Source organism: Mixia osmundae, assembly GCF_000708205.1.
Source record: "Mixia osmundae IAM 14324 unplaced genomic scaffold scaffold_5, whole genome shotgun sequence".
NCBI lineage: Eukaryota > Fungi > Basidiomycota > Mixiomycetes > Mixiales > Mixiaceae > Mixia > Mixia osmundae.
Window position 1 is genome coordinate 108,808 of NW_014575559.1, and position 21,761 is coordinate 130,568.

The 21,761-nt window shown below is 55.7% G+C and overlaps 8 protein-coding genes across 8 annotated transcripts; 3 read left to right on the forward strand and 5 right to left on the reverse strand.

Moving 5' to 3' along the window:
- Window positions 1–11: 11 nt before the first annotated feature.
- Window positions 12–940, forward strand: L969DRAFT_87165 (uncharacterized protein). Its single transcript, XM_014712363.1, has 6 exons — window positions 12–195; window positions 245–380; window positions 428–484; window positions 535–568; window positions 615–673; window positions 721–940. The coding sequence occupies exons 1-6, from the start codon at window positions 16–18 to the stop codon at window positions 771–773; spliced, it is 519 nt and encodes a 172-aa protein (XP_014567849.1). The 5' UTR covers window positions 12–15; the 3' UTR covers window positions 774–940.
- L969DRAFT_49020 (uncharacterized protein) lies at window positions 825–4,247 on the reverse strand (the record flags this gene model as incomplete). Its single annotated transcript, XM_014712364.1, has 5 exons — window positions 825–994; window positions 1,043–1,231; window positions 1,282–1,754; window positions 1,803–4,074; window positions 4,133–4,247. The coding sequence occupies 5 exons, from the start codon at window positions 4,245–4,247 to the stop codon at window positions 825–827; spliced, it is 3,219 nt and encodes a 1,072-aa protein (XP_014567850.1).
- Window positions 4,248–4,479: 232 nt separating this feature from the next.
- Window positions 4,480–5,757, reverse strand: L969DRAFT_94298 (uncharacterized protein; the record flags this gene model as incomplete). Its single annotated transcript, XM_014712365.1, has 4 exons — window positions 4,480–4,673; window positions 4,730–5,035; window positions 5,093–5,504; window positions 5,563–5,757. 4 exons carry the CDS (start codon window positions 5,755–5,757, stop codon window positions 4,480–4,482), a joined length of 1,107 nt encoding a protein of 368 aa, XP_014567851.1.
- A 33-nt stretch (window positions 5,758–5,790) lies between these two features.
- On the forward strand, window positions 5,791–6,500 carry L969DRAFT_87168 (uncharacterized protein). The gene has a single exon (XM_014712366.1). The coding sequence runs from the start codon at window positions 5,951–5,953 to the stop codon at window positions 6,197–6,199; it is 249 nt and encodes an 82-aa protein (XP_014567852.1). The 5' UTR covers window positions 5,791–5,950; the 3' UTR covers window positions 6,200–6,500.
- Window positions 6,501–6,580: 80 nt separating this feature from the next.
- Window positions 6,581–8,455, reverse strand: L969DRAFT_103164 (uncharacterized protein). Its single transcript, XM_014712367.1, has 4 exons — window positions 8,195–8,455; window positions 8,072–8,143; window positions 7,751–8,017; window positions 6,581–7,700 (listed from the first exon to the last, which is right to left on the reverse strand). The coding sequence occupies exons 1-4, from the start codon at window positions 8,408–8,410 to the stop codon at window positions 6,615–6,617; spliced, it is 1,641 nt and encodes a 546-aa protein (XP_014567853.1). The 5' UTR covers window positions 8,411–8,455; the 3' UTR covers window positions 6,581–6,614.
- A 245-nt stretch (window positions 8,456–8,700) lies between these two features.
- L969DRAFT_94300 (uncharacterized protein) lies at window positions 8,701–11,987 on the forward strand (the record flags this gene model as incomplete). Its single annotated transcript, XM_014712368.1, has 10 exons — window positions 8,701–8,802; window positions 8,885–9,223; window positions 9,284–10,208; window positions 10,265–10,338; window positions 10,386–10,811; window positions 10,862–11,134; window positions 11,181–11,551; window positions 11,611–11,710; window positions 11,759–11,833; window positions 11,883–11,987. The coding sequence occupies 10 exons, from the start codon at window positions 8,701–8,703 to the stop codon at window positions 11,985–11,987; spliced, it is 2,790 nt and encodes a 929-aa protein (XP_014567854.1).
- A 58-nt stretch (window positions 11,988–12,045) lies between these two features.
- Window positions 12,046–13,478, reverse strand: L969DRAFT_621617 (uncharacterized protein; the record flags this gene model as incomplete). The annotated part of the gene is made up of 7 exons (XM_014712369.1): window positions 12,046–12,266; window positions 12,317–12,500; window positions 12,556–12,651; window positions 12,701–12,756; window positions 12,813–13,045; window positions 13,097–13,127; window positions 13,190–13,478. The coding sequence occupies 7 exons, from the start codon at window positions 13,476–13,478 to the stop codon at window positions 12,046–12,048; spliced, it is 1,110 nt and encodes a 369-aa protein (XP_014567855.1).
- A 60-nt stretch (window positions 13,479–13,538) lies between these two features.
- On the reverse strand, window positions 13,539–21,698 carry L969DRAFT_87172 (uncharacterized protein). The gene is made up of 8 exons (XM_014712370.1): window positions 21,335–21,698; window positions 18,013–21,276; window positions 17,845–17,963; window positions 16,560–17,792; window positions 14,032–16,507; window positions 13,904–13,982; window positions 13,706–13,850; window positions 13,539–13,656 (listed from the first exon to the last, which is right to left on the reverse strand). The coding sequence occupies exons 1-8, from the start codon at window positions 21,648–21,650 to the stop codon at window positions 13,561–13,563; spliced, it is 7,728 nt and encodes a 2,575-aa protein (XP_014567856.1). The 5' UTR covers window positions 21,651–21,698; the 3' UTR covers window positions 13,539–13,560.
- Between the last annotated feature and the right edge of the window lie 63 nt (window positions 21,699–21,761).

Genomic DNA, 21,761 nt, shown 5'->3' on the forward strand with positions numbered 1-21,761 from the left:
CCTCACGACGCGCCGATGGAAGCGAGCGCCGGCAAGCTGGCCGGGCGGTCCCACATCTCCCGAGTCTGGCAGATTCTTTATGATGCTTCTGCTTTTTGTACCCATCTCGGCGACTTCACTATGCCCTATCATTCCGGTGGCCTGACCGTCTTGCTCGACGCCGGGAGCATCGAACAGAAGCCTGCGGTCTATGTCGTGAGCTTCACGGTCTGCTCAGCATGATCATGTTCATCAGCGCGAACAGTCCGAGTTCAGAAAGGCTCATCGAGTTGCCATATCCCGAAGAGAAGCGACCGAAACCTACAATCGAGCGCTTATTGAGATCACAATCCGCGGCGAGAGAGGACCACTCGAGCGTGAAGATACTTGGACTGACGACGGTGAGAGCATCATAAGCTGCGCAGGCTGAAGCTCATCAGCCGGCCAGACTATGCCTGCTGTCGCGAATACGCGACTTTCGTCTTTTGGCTCTATACAGATCAACGTCAGTCATTCGATAGGGTCAATTTGGTGGCCATCTGACACGCGATGCAGCCAAATACCTCGTCGGTCCCCAGATTGTTAAGCCGTACGAGCATTGAGGAGCATGCGATGCTCGCTCACACCATGCGCAGGTATTGCTGGCCAGATGTAGATGCAGATGCGTCTCCGACTTGCAAGCACTCACCGCCCGGTCAGTATGCCTACATCGTTCGGCATAGACGCTGAGAACTTCCGCAGGACCACATTCGTGCATTATTCGTACGAACCACTTTGTTGCAAGCACAGACTGATCCGCTGTCTCCATGCAATATTCTACGTCACTTGCGCGGCGCGCATTGACCTTATGCGCTAGCTGCCAGCTGGAATGGACACGCGAGATCGGACAGCTGTGTGTTCGCGGTCTTGCTGCCGATGATTCCAACAATAGACATTGACAGATGCACGACGAGATTGAGGCCAGGACGAGTGACGCCTGTATAGCTCTTCGAGCAGCCCTTGTAAATATCTTGGACTATGAACATCCGTCAGAACGGCAATGACAGGACAGCGAGGGACCCACACGTCGTATCGGTATCGTTGTTAGCCTGATACGCAAAATGAATAGGCAGAGCGACGGTGCTCTGAGCCTTGCCCGGCAATGCGAGACCCGTTTTACTCCCCGTCGCGATGACGGCATTGGTGTTAAGATCTTTGATCGAGGCACTCAAGCTCGAGAGATGGATCGGGATATAATTGTCTGTTGAGTCAACTGCTGACAGGGTCAGTGCCGCGCAATACGTCGTTCCCAAGTGAACGCACAAGCCAAATTCAGAACGCCATGCCAATCAAAGGTGGCGGGCGGCCCGTGGCTGAAGACAGGATCGGCATATGTCGTGTCAAGCGCAAGAGGCTGGCTCGTGCTGATCAGGACCGAAGGTGTTCTCGGAATGACGAAATAGAGCGTGATGCCGAGCGCAACGATGATCGCGAAGAGGACGCATACACCATGCCGCCATCCGAACCAGCCACACAGCTTACGCTCTCCGCGCTGCCATTCACCAAGCTCATTGACTGCAACGCCGGCCTTGCTCTGTCGGAATTGCGACTTCCTTGCCTCCTTGCGAGCCATTCGGCCTTCATCAGCTGCCCAATCCGTGCCCAACACAGGCATACTTGACAAGACTACGTCCTTGTAATCGCCGCTAATCAGGTTCGTAGATGACGCGTTGGCCGCCCGAAGATCCAGGGATGCGTCTTCGCGCGTCGGGTCTGACAAGTTTCGTTGCCTGTCACTTCGAGCGAATTAGACTATGTATCAATGCTATGCTACAGAGACTAACAAGCTCGTACTGCGAACTTCCTGGGCGACGGTGCTGTACGGCCTTGACACGTTGTCAAAATCGCCTCGAACGTCAAATGTGTTGAGCGGTAGCGAAGCTGTCCGCACGTGGCGATCGCGGTGATTGGCAACAGCAGCGACATTGCTTTGTGCTCGTTGACGATCGCTATGGTATTGCATCGATTTGGCTTGGCTAGCATTGTACGAAGAGTAGCGCTGGTGACCCTGATGGGTCGAGTAGCGCGGAGCTGACGTGCTCTCGCGATTCGGAGCTGCCGAAGAGCGCCGCGAATCTGATTTCGTTTTCCTCCGAGCGCTCTCGCTCATCGTTGGCGAAGCCGCGCGTATACGAGTATTGGCTACGTCGGCGTTACCCCATGTAGATCTGGCACTGTGTACTGACACGGGCGAGGCAGGTCTGCTGCCAATCAAGGACGAGCGCTGTCGCTCTTCATCTGGCCCGGATACACGCTCGTGCGAGTTCTGGAAGCTTGTAGCAGTTTGAGGGCGCTGCACGATTCGCGAAGATCTGTTAGAGCTTGGCTGAGCTGGTTGTACACTTCTGAAATGAGCCTGGTGGAAGTTTCTAGGGTCGAAAGAGGACATCTGCGCTGTACGGTAAGGATGATCCATCTGGCGATTGATTCCGATCTGTACGGTGTCTCGACGCTTGATAAGAGCCGAGCGACTCGTAGCCAGAGCCGAATGCCGTTGGTGGCTTGTACTGACGTCGTGTGAGGCTCGCGAGAAGACGGTCGGGACGAGCGGCACGGGCAGAGGGGGCAGATCAACACTTTGACCTCGCCAGGCACGCGTACCTGCGCGTTCTACCTTGATTGTGCTCTCCGAGTGATCGCTAGACCGTCTCTTGCGTCTCCAGAAGGCTTCCGGTAACAAGGGCTTTGACCAAATGCGTGAGCGCTTCAATTGCTCTACCGGATTATGCGGTTTTTCGAGGTCAGATTTAGGGCTTTGTACGTCGTCTACGATGCTCTCGCGCGATACACTTGAACGGATCGCAGATCGATCAAGTGGCAGAGTCTGGAAGCGCGCTTTGGAGCTGTCAGTAGGTTCCGAGGAGTACCGCCAATCTTTCGCGAGGCTATAAGAAAGGCTTGCAGGCTCGGGTTCAACGAGATCTGGCGTGACTGTTCGCCAAACGCCAGAAAGCGGGTTCAGACCAGGCAAGAAAGGTGCAGGAAGAGGCGAATCTGCTCGCTCTATAGGACTGGTGATCAGACGACGCTGAAGTACTGCTGCAGAGCTCTTATGCTTCGGTCGAGGCGGCGGTGTAGGCGCAAAGTCACTAAGAAAGTCGGAGCTGTACTGCGATGGGCTGTCAGGGACCGGAAATACTCGCAAGCCAGTCTCCGAGGCAACGACAGATACTCGATCGCCAGGACGAGGAGCAACAGACGAGAAGCTTTCTCTGAAGATGGATGAGCCAGCAAAGTACGGTTGTGGCGCCTTTGAGGCTGCGGTCTGAAAAGTGTCTCGACTGAATCTCTCGTTCGCCGATGACTGGCTGCTACTGGAAGTAATAGACTCTGTTCGATAGGATGAACGACCCGGAGATCTGAATCGAGGATCTTGTATCAGTAAACTGATCTTGCGAGGTTGGGGCGCGACGAGGATCGGCGCAGAGGCTGCCCTTTGCCGTGTCGGATCTGTCAGCCCACTAACGCTGAGTTTCGCAAATTCTACAGTGGTTGACGGAAGAGGAAGGGCAGCAAGCTCGTCGGCGGTATCAGGCACGGTCAACGTGAGATCCGGAGGCGTGTGATCGGGCGCGCTGCCTTCGCTTGACGCGTTTGCTTGCAGGTGCTCCTCAGGCTTATATTTGGACGTCTGAGACGGACTACGCTCGACGGTACGAGACGACCGCTTGGTGACGAGGAGCGGGCTTGTCGGGCGCTGCAGATAGCAAAGCGAAGACGGCTCCTTATTGATGCTGTTCGAGCCAGAGCCAAAAGCAAACGAGTTGCTACTCCGCTTGCTCTGATTGCCACTTGACGCCTGGCCAGACAGGTGGGAATATGAGGCCTTGTCGCTGAGCGTCGGTGCTTGGACTTGAATCGACAGACGAGACGAGTCTCCTGATTCTGATGCAGATTCTTCGAAGGACCAGCGAGATGCGTCCTTGCGGCCTTTCTGCGTGTCTAGCCGCGCGCTACTACTGACAGTCGATCCACTCGCTCGCTGAGCTCGAGGGGATAGCGGCTCGTGGCGGAGATGCTCTTCAGCTTGGAGCGCGGGCGGCGCATCTGGGCGGTCTGTGCAGCGTACACGGAAAAGATGAGCATTCAAGCAAGCCACTGCGGGAGAACTGACGTTGAGATGACTGTGAGGCACCTTCGTCGCCTTGCATGTTTGGAGCAATCGATTGCACTCCTTGACGATCGACAAGGTCGCTTGGCGCAGCTTCCTTGTCATTTGCTTGCGACATTGGCGCGGCCGGCTGTGAGGAGCTTTGGTACTTCGAAGCGATGCACAAAGACCGCAAGTAGAAAAGAGGGTGACAATGAGACGGAGGAGCAGGAGACGCTCCAACGGAGCGATTGCCTGGCAATTTTCATCTCATCCGGCACGGCGTTTCATGCCCGTGCGCGCGTTGCTACGCCAGAGACAATGTTGCATCTTGTGGGGCAGGCGATAGCTGAGGCCGTAGCCGCAGCGCGTCAGGCGATGGCCAAGATGCTCGCAAATGCCGCAGCGGTGAGCGCGCCGACGACAAAGGAGGAAAAGATGACGCTGCGGCGGGCCGGAACATACATATCCCTCGTCAGTGCCTCCTGCACGGCAAAGTAGCGGTGGAAGCCAAGGGCGAGGAAGACGAGCGCCAGGAGAAGAAAGGTTCCTCCGATGGGCTTGCCTTGACGCGCGATTTGTATCAGTCGAGTGTCTGAGGGGCTGAATGATATCACTGACCTAGACGACGATAGCGTAGCTTCTCGCTGGCCTGTGAAGTAATCATCGAGTCTATCTCTACCTGTTGTGCGATCACAACGTTTGTGAGCGCGCGGACAGCGGACAGCAGCATTTGCTCTGTCGCGTCTGTATCTGAAGAGCCTTGTCGCGCCATCAAGGATGCATCTGGCTGTGCTTCGGCCGGGATGAACAGAAGTGATTGGACATGAGCGAGCGCGGACTGGGCGACTGCTGAAGATGGCGCATTAGCACTACCGCTACTGCCGTTTTCGAGGATGGTGGACAGACGAAAAAGCTGCGTCACCGCTGCGAGTTGCGAGACAACGTCATCCGGAGCTCATCAGGTCGGAAGCAGACACTGACCGACGCCGATGGACGCTAGCGACAGGCTTGATCTAAGCCAGGCGAGCACGGTACGTTCATTCGCCAAATGATCTCGCGCGACGGACCCCTTATTGACGAGCTCGAGCGTCACGTTCTGGCGCTTGTACCAAGCTTTGCCCTTCGCTAGCGTCGTGTGAGACCATCCTTGGTCTATCGCTGGCTTGCTTCTGTCGTCCACTGCAGAGCTCGAGCCGCTCACTACTTCGCCATTCGGATGTCGGTCTGAGCCGAGCTGTACGCCTGCTTGGAATCTCTGACGCTGCTGTAGAGACTGCTCCATATGCGAAGATGACTGCTGTTGTCGCTGGGCTGTCGCCATGTCGTCGGCAAACAGTTGTAGCGAGTTGGCGGTCAGACTCGATGGTGCTGCATGTCGCTGTCGCGCTAGGACCTGCTCTACGCATGAGCGATCAGTCATGGATCATCCAGCCAACAAGGCGGCGACTTGCATAGGCCCGCGAGAATGAGCCAAGGACGAAGCAATGCAGCAATGGCGTGCTCACAGTGATCGAGCCTGCCGCGTGCAGACGTCCCCCCTTCGTCCCCTCAATGCACGCCAGGGCCACGTCCCGGACCAGCCTCATGAGAGTCTCTGAAGTCTGACCAAAGCATCGGTGACGCACTGAACCGAGAAGCGCTCCCATTTGTCCCTCTGTTCGGTGTCGACACGCTGTGATTTGCTCACTTTGCCTATCGAGCTATCTGATGACGATACGAACAACAATGAACCTCAAGAGCACGGCTGTGCTCAGCTAACTCGCTCAGCTACTTGACATAGCCTGCCACATGCATCATCATCACCTCGGGTCCACGTAGAACGTGAGGAAGCGCTCATGAATGATTATACCAGCCAAAAACCGAGCCCCTCCTGGCCGCTCGCTTCCCGCTCTCATTCTCGTCTTGCTCACAAAGAGTGCGATCACCACGCCCTTTGGGGTCAAGCGTATTGCTGTATCTGCCTGCGGCGCACAGCTTAGAGGCGGAGATGGCGTGGTTTACCGATCCTTGTCGAAGAATGACTATCAACAAACGAGATCCTGCCTGCTCTGCGCATGGGTGAGCGCAATGTGTCTTGTACAACTCTAAGCATCTCGCGGATCTACCAGCTGTGATGAAGTCACCGTCGAACGCAATGTCCTTGCTCACCCACCAAATGTTCTGAGATTGACGAGCGGTAAGACGATCGGAGACGTTGCAGTCTGGATCTGCTCGCAGCGCGCTGACGCACGGAGCCTGGCTACGAACGCTTAGGAGCCTAGGACACGCCTGCTGAGTCGCGAACTACAGCGCCTTGTGGCTGCTCAGGGACAGGCCGCTTTCGCCTCGTCAGCAAGTCAGTCCACGCAGAGTCAGAAGGGGCGGGCCGATCGCGTCCTGTGCGAATGCGGCTCTGTCTTCGTCCGCTGCGGAGGACTATCCGACGAGGAACAACGTGTTTTTCCAAGTCGACTGGACCAACCGAGAATGACGTCAATCACATATGATGGATGACATGCACGCTCTACGAGTACAACAGCTGAGGTGGGTCAGGAATCTTTAGGATCTCTGCTTTAGCTTCTTGCCACTGCTCGAGATTCTGTTGAGCCCAGTCTTTGTGGTTGTTGACAAAGGCGAGACACATCTCTCTAAAGTCTGCAACCTTCTGACGCTGGAAACGATCGAGATCGGCCTGGATGGTCTGGCTGGCAAAGACGAGATCTTGTTCGGTCGAGAGGAGGCCTTCGCGCAGTTGTGCAATCGTATCTTGCGTTTTACCAATACTGTTCCGTCTGGTCGCCTCGGGATCGTTGTCCATGATGTTCTGGATGGAATGACTGAGCGAGCCTAAGAAGCCGAAGGAGCCAGCGCGACGACTGGCAGAGCTCGTGGAGTCTGTCCTTCCATGCATAGCGCTCGAAGCAAGATCATTGTTGGCTTCGTCTTGAGGCCCTTCCTCGCTCGCTCGCGAGCTATGTTCGACCTCACCTTGGCTGTCGAGCGGTCTGACACGAGAGCTCGCTCGATCAAGTGCCGAGTCTAGCCGCCTCGCTTCTGCTTCTGTGCGCTCGAGTTCTTCCAGCTGGACGCGCTTGGTCTCGAGGACATCACGCGTCATCTCAAACTGCATGTGCTTGTTGTGCCTGAACTTGAGCAAGCCCTTGATTATCGTGCTGAACTGCGCGTATTCTGCCAGAGGTTCAGTGAAGGTCTTTTCCCACTCTTGCAAGAGCACGTTAGTGTGAACATAGGTTGCGTCGACCGCTTGGCCGGTCTTCTCGATCGCAGGCGCAAGGGGTTCGCCTTCGGTCAACGCGAAGCCGTTCATGATGGCGCCCAGCTCGGCGTGATCGGCAGAGAAATCCGCCCATCGCTTCATGAGACGGCGGTTGATGCGCTCCATGCTGGTGGTAAGATGAGCAGAGAACTTGGCGGTGAAGGCTTCAGAGTCAAGAAAGCGCTGGTCTGGCTCCTGCGGCAGTTGACCCGTAGACGGTAGCGGCAGTGAAGCATAGAGTTGCGCAGCGGCGGTGTCGGTCGGATCTCTTGCTGGCGCGCGCAGGGGATTCTTTGGCAGCTGAGTGACCATGGGCGAATGTGCCACTTCCGCCTGACCTCGTGAGTCAGTACATGTGCCAGCATTGACGTAGACCAGCCTACCCATGGTATATTGCCTTGCAGGAACTTGATAAAGAGGGCCTCCTTGCTCAGGATGGGGTGTCGGCCGATACGATTGAGAAAGACGGTGAGCATACGTTTGCGACGGGCGATGACATTGGCATCTTCTTTGGCTTTGCTCTGCTTGACCGCATAGTCCGAGAGTGTGTGATGGGGCGGGATTGGCGGAATGATGAGGACGGGATACAGCTTGAGTAAGATGGCACGGAGCGACTCGAATTCGCTGTACCGCCTCCTCGCGTCGCCTTGCTGCGTTGCTGACGCGTCAGTCTGATCTCCGGAGAAGACGAAGACCAAGCTCACCTCTGATCTGATAAGGTAGACAATGTAGGACGACGATGTACCGCCCTCTGAAGTCTTTTGAGCGTCGATGATCTGTACGTGCGTCATCAGCTCAGCGTCTGGCAGCATAAGCGCAGGACGTGCCTGAATGGCATCCTTGCGAGACGGATCATCTCTCAGGCGGGGGGACTGCGTCGCCACTGGATGCGGTCGGTTCGCTTGGATTGGCGGTGTCGAGGGACCCGGTGCAGGGTCTGGCGCGGCCTGCTCATCTTCCTGCTGAAGGGCTTGCCGCTCCTCGGCATGCGATCCGAAGCCTTCCTGATCGGTCTGGAAGGGATTGTCGTCCATGGCGTCCATGATGGAGGAAGCGATGCTGCTTGGCTTGTACGTGCGGTAGGTACGCTACGCGATACGCGTCAAACCTTTTGAGCATCGTCCTGTGCTTGACCGACGAGCAGCTGCTGGTTTTAAGGCGACTTTACCCCGGATTGATGGCCTGTCTGTGTATCTAGACGGCTGGACAGAGGCATCCACGACGATCTGTAGACGTCTGAGTGGGCGGCCAAGCCAGCTTGCGGCGACCAGGAGCAGCAGACGATAGCAAAGATAGAAGTACAAAAGCACATTTGTAGCCGTCAGGGAGCAGGATGGCAGATTGGACACCGCAGACAGAGGGCCTGACAGAGCTCCTCCACTGCCTTGAGCAGTCGCAGTCATCGGACAATCAAGTACAAGCTGCAGTCAGAACGGTACGTGCCTAGCCCTGTCATGCTCCTGCTCGCGGCCATCCCAGTCAAAGGAGCTTGTCTGATATTGGGTTGCGCCGCTCAGAGGATCGATCTCTTCAATGCCAACATACCCGACTACAACAACTACCTGGCCTATGTCCTCGTCACGCCCATCGACGGCGTTCAATCGCAATACAGGAGCGTGGCAGGCTACCTGCTCCAGACGAATATCCGACTCAAGCTTCAGACTTGGCCACCCTCGGTCGTGGAGTATGTTCGCTCCGTCGTCTTTCGAGGCCTAGCAGATCACGCGCAAGATATCCGGCGAACAGCAAGCTCTGTCGTCGCCTGGCTCACTATCGAGCTCGGCCTGGACAAATGGCCCGACGCGCTGCCCGAACTCATCAAGCTCTTAGACTCGCCGTCTGTGCCCGTGCAAGAAGTGAGCTGCTCTCGTCGTCCCGCCTGATATTGTGCTGACACCGTCGCACCTCACTCAAAGGCCGCGTTCAATACTATCGCCAAGATTTGTGAAGATATGCCGAGACAGCTGGAGCAGGCGCAATACAACGGACAGAGACCGCTCGACTACTTGATACCGAAGCTCATCGCTTCATTTGACTCGGACAATGTCAAGATCAGAATTTTATCACTTCAGGCCATCTCGCCCTTCATCGTCGATCAGAGTATGCTCAAGACTGACGGCACGCGTCCGCCCACCATGTCGACAAACATAGACGCCTTCCTACAAGCTCTCTTTAAGCGCGCTTCTGACCCTTCGCCAGACGTCAGGAGACTCGTCTGCTCGTCCATGGTACAGCTCCTCTCGAGCTGGCCGGAAAGGCTGCTGCCCGATCTCGGTCCTGTCGTGGACTACATGCTTCACTGCTGCAAAGAGACAGATCCAGATCTAGCGAGAGAGGCATGCGAGTTCTGGCTCGCTTTCGCCGAAGACGCCAATATCTCAGATGCGCTCAAGCCTTACTTGGATCGAATCGCGCCGGTCTTGCTCGACGGAATGGTCTACGACGAGGATGAGCTACTCATGCTCGACGAACCCGACGAAGACAACGCTGCTGTGCCCGATCGACCAGAAGACATCAAGCCTAGATTTGTGCAGGGCCGTCAACACGCTCAGCAGCATGATCCTGCTTCGGCGGAAGCTTCCGGATCTGCTCCGCCCGCCAATGGCACCTCAAATCAAGACGCAGATGAGGACGAAGAGGAAGAGGAAGATGACGAGGAGGAGGACGAGGATACGTCGTGGACATTGCGCAAATGCTCTGCTGCAGCGCTCGATGTCCTGGCCAACCACTTCGGCGATGAGCTCTTGACCCTATTGTTACCGCACCTGAAAACGAAGTTATGGAGTGATGACTGGCTTCAACGAGAATCCGGCATCCTGGCACTCGGCGCTATTGCAGACGGTCTGTCCGATCTCTTGCGATGCAGACCCTTGCTGATGTACATTGGTGCCCGACAGGCTGCATTAATGGCATCGAGGCGCATCTGCCCGTTCTTGTGCCATACTTGCTTCAGATGCTGCAAGATGCAAAGGTCCGTCGCGACTTCTACATACTTGAGCCGAGCTGATCAACGCATAGCCGCTGGTACGATCGATTGCCTGCTGGACGCTCGGGAGATACTCCAGCTGGACGATCCCAACGCCCGAGCAACCTGGCCACAAGGCGACATATCTTCTACCTGCAGTCGAAGGGCTCCTCCGAATGGTACTCGACAACAACAAACGCGTTCAGCAAGCTGGCTGCAGTGCATTCGCGACGCTAGTAGAAGAAGCAGGGCCAGAGCTCAACGATTTCCTCGATCCGATATTACGCAACCTCGTAATTGCCTTTGGCAAATATCAGACGAAGAATCTGTTCATCCTGTATGATGCTATCGGCACATTATCAGACGCAGTTGGCACGGCTCTGAACAACAAAGCATACATCGACATCATCATGCCACCCTTGATATCGAAATGGCAGTCGCTACTAGATGACGATCCTGCGATCATTCCGCTACTCGAGGCAAGCCATCTCACTCACTTCCAGCGCCGTGTGTCTGACAAATCGAGCAGTGTATGTCATCGGTCGTTATCGCCATCGGCGACGGCTTTGGTCCTTACGCGCAGCCCGTCTTTGAACGATGCGTCCGTATTTGCTCGTCCAGCTTGACAGAGTTTGCGACATTCCAGAATGAGCCAGCACATAACGACGAGCCCGACCGTACATTCCTCGTTGTGGCTCTTGATTTGCTCAGCGGTCTCACGCAAGGATTGGGCTCGTCGATCTCACCGCTAGTAGCAAACGTCCAGCCACCGTTATTGACAGTGCTGTCTGCCTGTCTCAAGGTGAAATGATTTGACTCTTCCTGCTCAAAGCTCACGAAGGAGGCAGCATCCCGATGCGCCAGTGCGGCAATCAGCGTATGCTCTGCTCGGCGACAGCGCGATCTCGTGTTTCCCGCTCCTCGTGCCAGTCTTGCCAGCGATCATGCCCGATCTTGTCGAGCAAATCGAGCTAGAACCCCATCACGACGTCGTCAGCGTGTGTAACAATGCTTCTTGGGCAGCAGGCGAGATCGCACTGAAGCATGGCGCACAAATGGAGCAATTCGCACCTGCCCTGCTAGAACGTCTCATACCGCTCATGGTCTCGCCCAAAGTACCTCGAAGTCTGACGGAGAACTCTGCGGTCACTATCGGCCGTGTTGGCCTAGTCTGCCCTGCCGTGGTTGCGCCTCACCTCGCGTATTTCATTCAGCCGTGGTACGTCCATCCACGGGGCTCATTCCCACAGAACCTGACAGCTGAGCTGCCGCATGTAGGTGTACAGCGCTTGCGGATATCAAGGACAACGAGGAGAAGGATTCGGCCTTCAGGGGCATCTGCATGGTCATCCAAGCCAATCCGAACGGCCTCTCAAACGTGAGTACTTGCAGCCCAACAATCGGTTTATGCTGACCTGAGGTGCAGCACTTCCAATTCTTCCTCAATGCGGTCGCACGCTGGCAGAAACCCTCGCCAGAGCTATTCGAGATGTTCAGAAGTGTATGTTGGCTTCCTGAACGGCCCGCTTTGCGCTTACAAGTCCACGCAGATCCTAAATGGCTTCAAGTCGGTGAGCGGCGATACCTGGCCAGCGATCATGGAGCAATTCAATCCTGCCATCCGGCAACGCCTCGCCGAGCGATATCAGGTATAGCAGGCCTAGACTGGAGTCGTAAGCAGCGCTGCAAATCCTTGACAACGTAGCATTCCTGCTAGAATCTCTTGTTGTTGCGCTGAGTCTTCCAGCCTCTGAACGCGATTGCAGCAACGCCGATGACGACCAGAATGGCCAGCCACTTGATGAGAGTCGTGACGAATCTGAGGAATTTGCTGCCCGCTGATGAAGATGATCTTCGCGAGCGTTTCGGGGCATTCGCACTCGGGCTGTGATAGAGTGCGTTGTAGGCTGACACGGACACGATGTCATGGTCATCTGTGGGGAGACATCAGTTGCGTCGTTGCAAACAGACCAAGCACACGCACCGCTCACGTCGCCGGTAGCTGCAGTAAAGCCTAAGAACGGTGAGCCTGGCAGGGTCAGATTACGTATGACAAAGCATGTCTCGTATTCATCCCAGGCTCGGTGTTGTATCGCGAGCTCAAAGTAGTTGTTGCGAAAGTAGGTCATCTTTGCTTTTGCAGCTACGTCTGTCCGTCGGAAATCGATCTGAGAACGATAGTAAACGTGAGCAGTGGTCACTTGGGAGCAGGCTCTGGCTTGCCGAGCAGCGTATCTCTGATTGTGTGGCTCCATCTGAGCCATGGTCGTAAGAAGTCGTTCCGTCATTATTGATCGCTAGGATCTGCGGGAAAGCCCACTGCATCCTAGTGATGAGCAAAGGCGGTGGCAAGAGACGCGGCGCGCACCGAGTGCCTCGAGTTGGCATAGGTATCAAAGAAAATGGCAAGGCCCCTCCATAGATCTGGAGAGGCTCGTCAATATCAGCTCTGACGTCAGGTGCAGGCGAGCTGAGCGGACCCTCGTTGCCAAAGACGGGGCCTTGCGTGGCGCGTGATGAAGTGAGCCAAACGGCGAATCCGTCGCCAAAGAGGGTATTACTCTTGCCGTCCACCCTGAACTCAAACTCGATCTCGAAGCCAGTCGGTGTGATGGGTAGGCGAGACCACAGCCAGCCAGCTTGGGACGGCCTGTCTTGCGTGAGTCGGATGTGCTTGTTGGTGTTGACGATGGCTGTGCCGCCAAAGTCAAACCTGCGTGACCGCCTTCAGCTTGTCGAGACATCAGAGAAGGGGCAAGCTTGCCATCGATTCTGCAGATCTGCGTCCACGTAGGCTGCAGGCACCGTGAGCATCAGCCAAAGATCATTGACGTGGCTCGAGCGGCATGAAACTGACGGGCAAAGAGCGAATGACTTCTGATGGGTAGCGTCCGCTCTACTGTCCCCGGTACTCGCGTCTTGTAGTCGGGTGCGGCGGCTGCTGCTGCTGCAGACTTCTTGTCTGCCTTTTTGGCAAGAGCAGGCCTCGCTACCGTTGACAGCAGTAGCAAAGCCTGAAGCAGGAGCAACACGCTCGACAGGCCCCGAACACCTTTCCGCCGTGCTCTTCGCTGCCCAGACTGCGCATTGCTTTGGCTGCAATCCGCAAGGGACATCAGATCGTCAGGTTGCCGGCACTTTCGCATGAGAACCAACCTGACGCGACGTCGACTACGGTGCACGCGCGCGAACACACGTAGGCACTGCCCACAAGGAGATGCATGTCATCTATTTGATCTTGTCCTGAACACCCTCATCGCTCTTCCACGGCTCAAGGTGACGCATGTGATCTCTTGTCTCCCGAGCAGGCCGAGAGATGGCAGGCTGCAGAGTCGAGTCAGCCTCGTCATTGCAAACAGGCAAAAGGGCGTACCTGATCAACTTGAGCCAGTCGAATGACCCGGTTCACGATGAGCATAGATGTGTTGAAACTATGCAGCTGGGCTGGCGCGACTTCGATGACGGCGGCGAGGCACATGCTGCCCAAAATCGTCGGCGGATCCTGCAGGATGTGTTCACTGCAGTTTTGCGAGATCAGTAAGACCATGCACAGTCACCCCAAGGCACGTACTCCAGGAATGGCAAAACTTCTTTCGGGTGATGGAGTATGAGACCGCCCAGGAGCTGGCCGAGAACGAGGTTGTAAGCATCTGCGACTGCTTCAGCCCATACGCTCGCACGCGCTCAATTTGCGCGCACCTTTGGTCTCTTCGACGAACGCCTCGCCGACGAGCTCGATCATTCTGGCGAGGACTGGCTGAGTGACGTTATTGCCGCCGCTGATCGTGACGCTCGCGAGCGCAGATACAGCGGAGAGCTTGATATCCTCGCTCTGACCGCTTGCAAGCGCAAGCAGCTCTGTCACCACAGGATCGACCCGTGGCTGGACTGCCATGAGCACACCGAGTGCCTGAGCCGCTCGAGATCGAATGTTGGAGCTGACTGAGTCTGAGACCGATTTGATGAAAGTGCGCTGAAGTTGGGGCAAGAACGGCCTGACGAGCTGCGGCACGCGCGCCAGTAATACCGTCAAGGTATTGAGAATGGCCGACTTGACCGGCGGCGGGAATCGCTCCGCGACAATGCGGATGAGAGGGCCAGTGATTTGAGTTACATAGGGCTTGATGAATTCGGCAGAGGTCCGCTCGGTGACATCACCGAGGCAGTAGGCTGCCTGCTCGCGCTGCTCTGCCGTACCATTCAACAAGCCTTGCAGTAAGATCGGCAGCACCGCTTTGAGGCCATTAGGCCGACAGAACCCTGGCAAATCGCGGCCACTTGCACCGGTCACTTCGATCGTACGACGAAGCGGGATCACATAGGCCTCTTGGTCTTCTTTTGGCGTCGAGCGGGTGAGAGCATCCATCGCATTCCAGGCGGCATCCACTACGAGTGGCTCACGATCGTCGAATGATGATATAAACTGTCTGATCCAGTCGACAGCATAGTCTGAGTAGTCCACAGAGGCTACCTGACAGAACACGGCGAAGATACCACATGCAGATGCCCGACTGGTGGGAGACGCAGCTTTAGCGAGTCCGATGAGATGTGCCGACAGAATATTGAGGCCCTCGAGATCTGTGACAGAACGCAGAACCGACTCAATGGCGTCCGTAATGACCTCATACGCCGCTTCCTCTGCGCTCAGGTCTTGCTTCGTGCTTGCGAGCGCGTCGATAATATCTGGCAGTCGCCGATTTAGCGATGGGCCGGAAACCGCAGCGATCTCTGCCAATGCGCGCGCATTGGCTGCAGATACAGGCCTCTTAATGAGGGTCGGCACGATACTGGGCAGCACAGCGCTCGAGCGAACTTGCACAATTTCGATGAGCGCTGCAAGCGCGGCTTCTGCTGTCTCGCTGTCTGACGCGATTGCGCCAAGCAAAGTCGGGATCGTCTGACTAGCGGCTTTAGCACCGACATGCTTCTGCAATGTGTCGAAGCATTGAGCAGCGGCAGCTCGGACGACAGCGTCAGCGTCGACAAGCGAAAGACGGATGGACTTGATGATCTCGTCTTCATGCGGCTCAAGCTGCGCCTTGGTTGCGCTAGTCAATACCTCTGCAAATGTCAAGCACGCGCCGCGTCGGCTCGCCTGATCGCCTTGCGATCGCTGCTGCAAGATCTCGACGATAATACCCAAGTAGCCCTCGCCCAGCTTGCGGCAAAGCTCGGCTACTGTGCGCGCAGCAGTCTCCCTCTGTTCCGTGCCGTTGCTTGCCATCATCTTGATAATCGAATTGACAAGCGTTGGCAAGATCTCGCGGACAGTCCGAGGCGTATTATGGACCAAGGCCTTCCAGACATGGGTCGCGAACTGACGCACGACGCCCGATGCATCTTGACGGGCAAGATAGATTGCACTGAGCACGCGATCGCGCCGTTCGCGTCCGAGCACGTCCACAAGAGCTTTGCGTGACGATTCTCTGCCGACGTGCTGATCCTCTTCGCCTTCCTCCTCTATCTCATTCTTGCCGCTAATACCAGAGATATTGAAAAGTAATTCGCCGACGAGCTGCACGGAGCTTTGTCGGATGCGCCAACTGGAGTCGAAGAGACTGCTCTCGAGACTGGGTAAGAGCAGATCGATTGCTGTAGTACTATGGTTGGCGACAATCATGCGACCGGCGCGCATCGACGCATCTCGTACAAGTTCTGAATCATCAGCCAGACCAGCAAGTACTGGCTGTACGATTCGATTGAGGAACGGTGTAAAGCGATCGCCGAAAGTGGTTGGCAAGAAGACAAGCAGCGACATGAAGCCTTCACGGACGTATGATCTCGAGCTGCTTGTGTTGGCGATGATCTCGGGCAGGATCGAGTCAAGTCGCTCTGTGCCCAAGCCTGACAGGATCTCTGACAGACCTTGCGCAGCACCTTGCTGATCAACGCCCCCACGATCTGAGCGCAATGTCTCAAGCAAGGATGGCAACAGGTCGGGAAAAGCATCCTCTCCCAGACGCTCGACGAGACTCCCAAGCGCCTTTGCGGCTGTTCCTCGAGCTTCGGGCACGGGATCGATGAGGACCTCCCGTACTCTGGGAATGAGGGATGTGAGATACGGTGCGAGATCCTTACTGTCAGTCAAAGTCGCCATATTGCCGACGATCTGCGATGCTTTGCGCTTTGTCTCGGCGCTACGCTCTCGCAAGCCACGCTCGAGGATAGGGACAATCTGCGTATACGGATGAGTTGATATTATTCTCCCTTGATTTAACGAGACTTACCAAAGCGAGCGCAGAATGGTCAAGATAATGCGCAAACTTTGTCGCAAGCAGAGTATCCAGCGCTTCTGGTGTCTTCTCGGTAGGCTTGACGAGAGCTGCCAGTAGTATCTGTTGCATTGCTTGCACCTCTGGATTGGTGACAACGTCTCCGAAACGCTTCAAGCTCGTGTTAGCTGCGGATCTGACTTGTGTGTGCGAATCGGTCAGGACTTCTGTGAGACGAGGGATAATTGTTGGCAAAGAAGCTGACAGTTGCTTGGGGGCGAGGAAGGCCATCGAGCCGATCAATTCAATTGCACCTTTCTTTGACCGCCATTGCTTGTCGTTGAGACCTTCGAGCAGCGTTGGGAGGATCAATTTGACTGCATGACCCGAGAGCTTGCCCATGATCACGCGTGCTGCGTCCTGCGCGGCTTGTCGTACTTCAACCGATGCGTCACCGAAGGCTGACAGCAATTGGGGCAAGAGCTGAATGACGTATGGCTCGAAAATCCGCCCAAGAATGGCCGAGAAACACTCGTAAGCAAACAGTACGCCCTGACGCGAGTTTGCGTTGCGCTTGTCATCCATCGCATCGCGTAAACGAGACATGATGGAAAAGTCCTTCAGTGAAGAGATACCGCGACCTTTGACGGCGCTAGCGAGGCCGTATGCAGCCCCGCGACGCTCGGCGTATCTGGCGGCATAAGTGACATCACGCAGCAGCTGGTCGATCAGACCGGGCGCATCATCGCGCAGCGCTTTGACGAGCGGCGGCAGGCAGTCCGAAACCGCGATCTGGACCATCTCACTGGGTGTTTTGAGCGCTTCGATGAGTCGCGTCATGACTTGCTTGACTCTGGGGTCCGTCGAATCAAGATGACGTGCAGCTCGTCCATAAAGAATGACAATTGCTTCGGTGATGTCGTCGTCCGTACGAGTTGCAGGATGCTGAGCAGCAAGGTACGCTTCGAGTATGCCTATCAGCTCTTGCAGATGCTGTCCATGATGGCAGTCGATGTATGCGATGGCCGCTTCGAGCATAGTCGAACGTACGCGATCGTCCTTGTCGCCCAAGGCTTGTACAGATATGAAGAGCAAGAAGACAGCTTGAATCTCCTTCAGCTGGCATTGTGGCGCAAGATGCTTGACTGTCAAAGCAAAGGCGACTCGTACTTGCCATGGATCCTCTTGATTGAGCGACTCGGGGATCAGCATGCCGAAACGGTCGTATTCCGGGAGTCTGTCGCGCTTCTGCGGATGTGATAATTGAGTAGGAGAATGATGTGAAGAGTCTTCTACATACTTCAAACATGTAGTCTGATGTGAGATCTTGGATTATGCCCAGAACGTCTTGCGGTATCAGAGCAAGGGCGGCAGCAACGGCACGGGCAGCTGCTTCGCGCACGAACTTAACCTCATGCTCTGCAACCCTGTATCAGCCCACGACTGTACGGATGTGGACATGACTGACTTAAGAACGGCTTGAGGTCGGCCCAGGCGGTTTCCGATACATCGAGGCCGTTCTCCTCCCACAATTCCGTGGCCAGCTTCCTCGTGCGCTCGACTTCGTCTTGACAAGCTAGCCACAGCTCGTTCGAGTAGTCGAAGATTGTCAGGTCGAGCGGCTGTACCGCTTGGAGACAAATCAGTCGGAGCTGGTCCTCTTCAACCAGCAAACCGCGGAGAAGCAACCGCATCTCTGCCTCGCTCGCGTTGTTCTCGAGCGCATGGCTTGCGTCGATAAGCGCCTTCGATGCTGTCTGAACCAAGCTGGGGTAGCTGACGAGCGCAAGGAGCAGGTCTTTCAGAACAGCTGAGCGTGGGAACAGCGGACTGGCACATTCTCGTGCCTGAAAGCCGAGCAAGTCAATTGCCAAAGCAATCTGCTCATAACCTTCATCCTTTGGCTCGCTATCGACGGCGACACCGCCGCAAGCAATGATCGATCTGACAAGTGTATGCGCAAATGCAAACGTACCGAGCGAGAGAGGCTTCTGTTCGGCTTGGAAGCGTAGCTTATACATCGTGCGCGTGACGAGCAGGTTCAAAGGCTCGTGAGTATAGTGCTCCGGAACGAACTTGGCGCGGGCTACTCGCAAAACCGCCATTGCAAGCGCAGTGCGGGTATTTGTCGTGCAGTCATCGCATCTGTCTGCCAAGGCAAGGAACGTCGCCAAGCCTTGCATGGCAAGGAGGGCTGCAATGGCTTGATTCGCAAATGCAAGCGTTGCCGAGACAAGCTCAGGCATGTGCGGAGCAATCTCTTGAGTGTGGGAGCTAACAAGACTGTCAATGACCGCCAAGCCACGGCGAGCTGCGTCCATATGCAGAACGACACGCGCTCGAACGTCGGCCTCTTCTGCAAGACGCTTCTGCACAAGCTGCTGGTCGGCTTTCGACAGATTGACGGGCGTGGCTCGCTTCTTGGCTATACTGGCGCGTAACTCTGCGTCCCATTGCTCAAGCTCGCGATCCTTGCCCTTGGCATAGATCGGCTGAGCTCTCTGTTTCTCGAGAGGATCGCTGAAGGTAACATCGCTTGGCGTCTCGTAGATAGCAAGCTCATCAGGCCCGATCCAGCTGAAAGATTCTGGCTTGAGATCTTCCCGAGCCGCTTGAAGTAGTCTTGGAATCGCAAGACCTGGACAAACGAGGCATAAAGTAGCTAACGACGATTTAGCTGCATCCCGTGTGCTCGAGGCTGACGACGCGAGACCGAGCAGGCAATGCGCGATGAGCTCGTCAAAGTGCTCGCTGATCACTTGATCTGGCTTTTGACCTATCGAAAGGGTCAGATCGATCCAGAGGATTGAGCGGTCGGTGCGGCACAGAGCATGATGGCTCGGTAGGAAGAGATCTACCAGTCTTCGATTTTGCGCGAGATGCGCTGCTTTGCGAGGGCCGGCGAGCGCTGTGATGGCAGATCTGATGCGCGAAGACTGATGCGCTGTTGTTCCAATGTCCGGATCGGTCTCTTGCAGCCTTTTCTCGATGCCACGTAAGAGTGGCGCTTGCAGAGCATCGACGGTCACAGTGGCTTCCAGTATTGCGCGTCTTGCTTCTAAGCAACGAGAATCGAGTGCTAGGTATGTTGCGAGCTGACTGATGGCCTTTTCTTGGGATGGCTCTTGACCAGGAATGCTCTGCAACAGAACAGCAAGAAGAGCCCGCGCAAGCCAGATCGCTTCTGTGGGGTCTTGCAGCTTCGTATAAACTCTTTCGGACAATAAGAAAGATGGTCGAGGCCCGGCATTGAGGAGCGATCTAGCCAGATTGTCCATGCGCGATCGATCAGGCAGCCATCGTGCGATGAGGCCTAGCGACAACGCAGCAGCAACATAGCCTTCCAATGGTCCGTTCGTGCCAGCGCTAGCGGGCTGACCGATCAGACCGTCAAGTGAGACTTCGAGTGAGGGCAGTAATGCTCGGGCGAGAGTCAAGGAGGCAGCATTGGGTTCATCTATATCGAGCTGCCAAAGAGCGCCGGCAAGACCTGCCAGGACATATCTGCGCAGCGAAGATTTGATGTCTATCTGGAGCTTGACGAGATCGTTCGTCAGAGCCGCATCGATCGAGTCCGATCTCAACAAGGCACCGAGGTGCACCGAGCAACATGACATTGCCATTTTGAGCGCCTCTTCGTGACTTTCTTTCAGCAGTACCAAGGCGATGATTTGAAGTATCGTTGTACTCGACTGCTTTGTCTGGGTGAAATCACGTAGGATGGCATAAAGCGCAACGCGATGTTCTGCCGACGCTGTCTTGCCATCTCGCAGGGGCGCGAGGAGGAGTGCCAGTAAGTCTGCTTGACGTTTAGCCTGAGAAAGGCGTGGCAGAATCGTGAGGACAAGCTTCACGCCATCGTTGCGCAAAGGCTCCTTGATTGAGCGGAGCTGATTAAGAACGGCAGTAAGGAACTTTTCCGATAGCATAAAATCTAATGGGCATTCTGCAGATGCAAAGAGAGCCTCGAGCACAGGCAGGGCGACTTCCGGGGAGCGCAAGAGCATTCTGTCAGCCACGGGCATGACGTGCTCCGTCATTTCGATATCGGTGACGATGCTGTTCAGAGTGTTGCACAGAGCTATCCGGGTCTGTTGTGGCGGCAGTGTCCTACTACTGAGCACGAGCTGAGTATACAAAGTGATGATCTCTTGCTTTCTAGTTTGCAGTGTCGTTGCAAAGGCGGGATCATCTGCACCAACTGTACACAGTAAGCCGAGAAGCGCAAGGGTGTACACTTGCTTGTTGGCGAGCAAAGCTCCGAGCAAGGCGGGCAATTGCACTCGTAAGCTCCGCAATGATCTCACGGCAAGATGATGAGTGGATACTCTCGTCCGTTGACGTTGGTGTCCTTCGCCTTCTTGCGAGGCGTGGTATGCAAGTGCAACGGTAGGCAACAAGTCAGGATATGCGGAACTCCTGAGCTCTACAGAGTTTGCTTGGCTCGTCTCGAGCGATGACAGTATAGTAAAACCCCAAGCGGCCAAGGTGTACAGTGAGGTCGGAGCAGACGAGCTGGGTGAGCTTGCCAGTGTCTTTACTTCTTTCGACAGCCATCCGATGATATGGGAAGTCAAGTTTGCGGGAGAAGCGTCGCTAACAGAGGCGTCAGTCGCAACGAGTACATGCAAGACATCGAGAACGGCGTGACGTGAAGCTCGGTCGGCGTAGCGCGAGTAAGTCTGAAGGATGAGCTTGACCAAGGGCGCAAGGGCCTGTCGCTCCTGCAGATCTACCGACACATGTATCAGCATCGAGACAAGGGCACATGACAAAGCAGCGAGACTCGCCTGAATAGCCTTGACGCTTGAGACGAGGCAGGAGCTGTTCATGGATGAATGCAAGTCGTGGCGCTGTGCGGCTGGACGGCAGCGTTCTCTGCGCGAGCGACAGGAGCTCGTCTGCATCAAGCTCTTCTTCCCGTGTGTCATCTTGAGGGCTGCTGTGGCCATTGACACGAGGGTGTGCGTCATCGAGTTCCATCTCGATTTCGTCGACCGGTTTACCTGCCAGTCTTGAGAAGTCTGGCTGAGAACCTGCCCAGCCTGCGATATCCCTTGCTTCTGCACGCTCGCTCTTCTTGATCTTGAGCTTGCCCGAGCTCATTTGATCAGCAGGAGGGAAGCAAGCCACGAGACTCGTCGCTTGTTGTCGTCTGCCAAATTTTGGAGCGTGTGGTTGCGCCAAAGTTGTGATCTCTCAGTCACTCGTCCCGGG

What these genes read in the sequence shown, in the direction of transcription:
- L969DRAFT_87165 (XM_014712363.1), top strand. Translation starts at nt 16, where the DNA reads ATGGAAGCGAGCGCCGGCAAGCTGGCCGGGCGGTCCCACATCTCCCGA. An exon ending in AGATACTTGGACTGACGACG is followed by an intron (nt 381 to 427) that starts GTGAGAGCATCA and finishes TCAGCCGGCCAG; the next exon opens with ACTATGCCTGCTGTCGCGAA. An exon ending in TTGGCTCTATACAGATCAAC is followed by an intron (nt 485 to 534) that starts GTCAGTCATTCG and finishes CACGCGATGCAG; the next exon opens with CCAAATACCTCGTCGGTCCC.
- L969DRAFT_87168 (XM_014712366.1), top strand. Translation starts at nt 5,951, where the DNA reads ATGATTATACCAGCCAAAAACCGAGCCCCTCCTGGCCGCTCGCTTCCC.
- L969DRAFT_103164 (XM_014712367.1), bottom strand. Translation starts at nt 8,410, where the DNA reads ATGGACGCCATGGACGACAATCCCTTCCAGACCGATCAGGAAGGCTTC. An exon ending in TCTACCTTATCAGATCAGAG is followed by an intron (nt 8,018 to 8,071) that starts GTGAGCTTGGTC and finishes TCAGCAACGCAG; the next exon opens with CAAGGCGACGCGAGGAGGCG. An exon ending in TGCAAGGCAATATACCATGG is followed by an intron (nt 7,701 to 7,750) that starts GTAGGCTGGTCT and finishes TCACGAGGTCAG; the next exon opens with GCGGAAGTGGCACATTCGCC.
- L969DRAFT_87172 (XM_014712370.1), bottom strand. Translation starts at nt 21,650, where the DNA reads ATGAGCTCGGGCAAGCTCAAGATCAAGAAGAGCGAGCGTGCAGAAGCA. An exon ending in CAAGCGTCAAGGCTATTCAG is followed by an intron (nt 21,277 to 21,334) that starts GCGAGTCTCGCT and finishes ATGTGTCGGTAG; the next exon opens with ATCTGCAGGAGCGACAGGCC. An exon ending in GACTGGCTCAAGTTGATCAG is followed by an intron (nt 13,657 to 13,705) that starts GTACGCCCTTTT and finishes TCGACTCTGCAG; the next exon opens with CCTGCCATCTCTCGGCCTGC.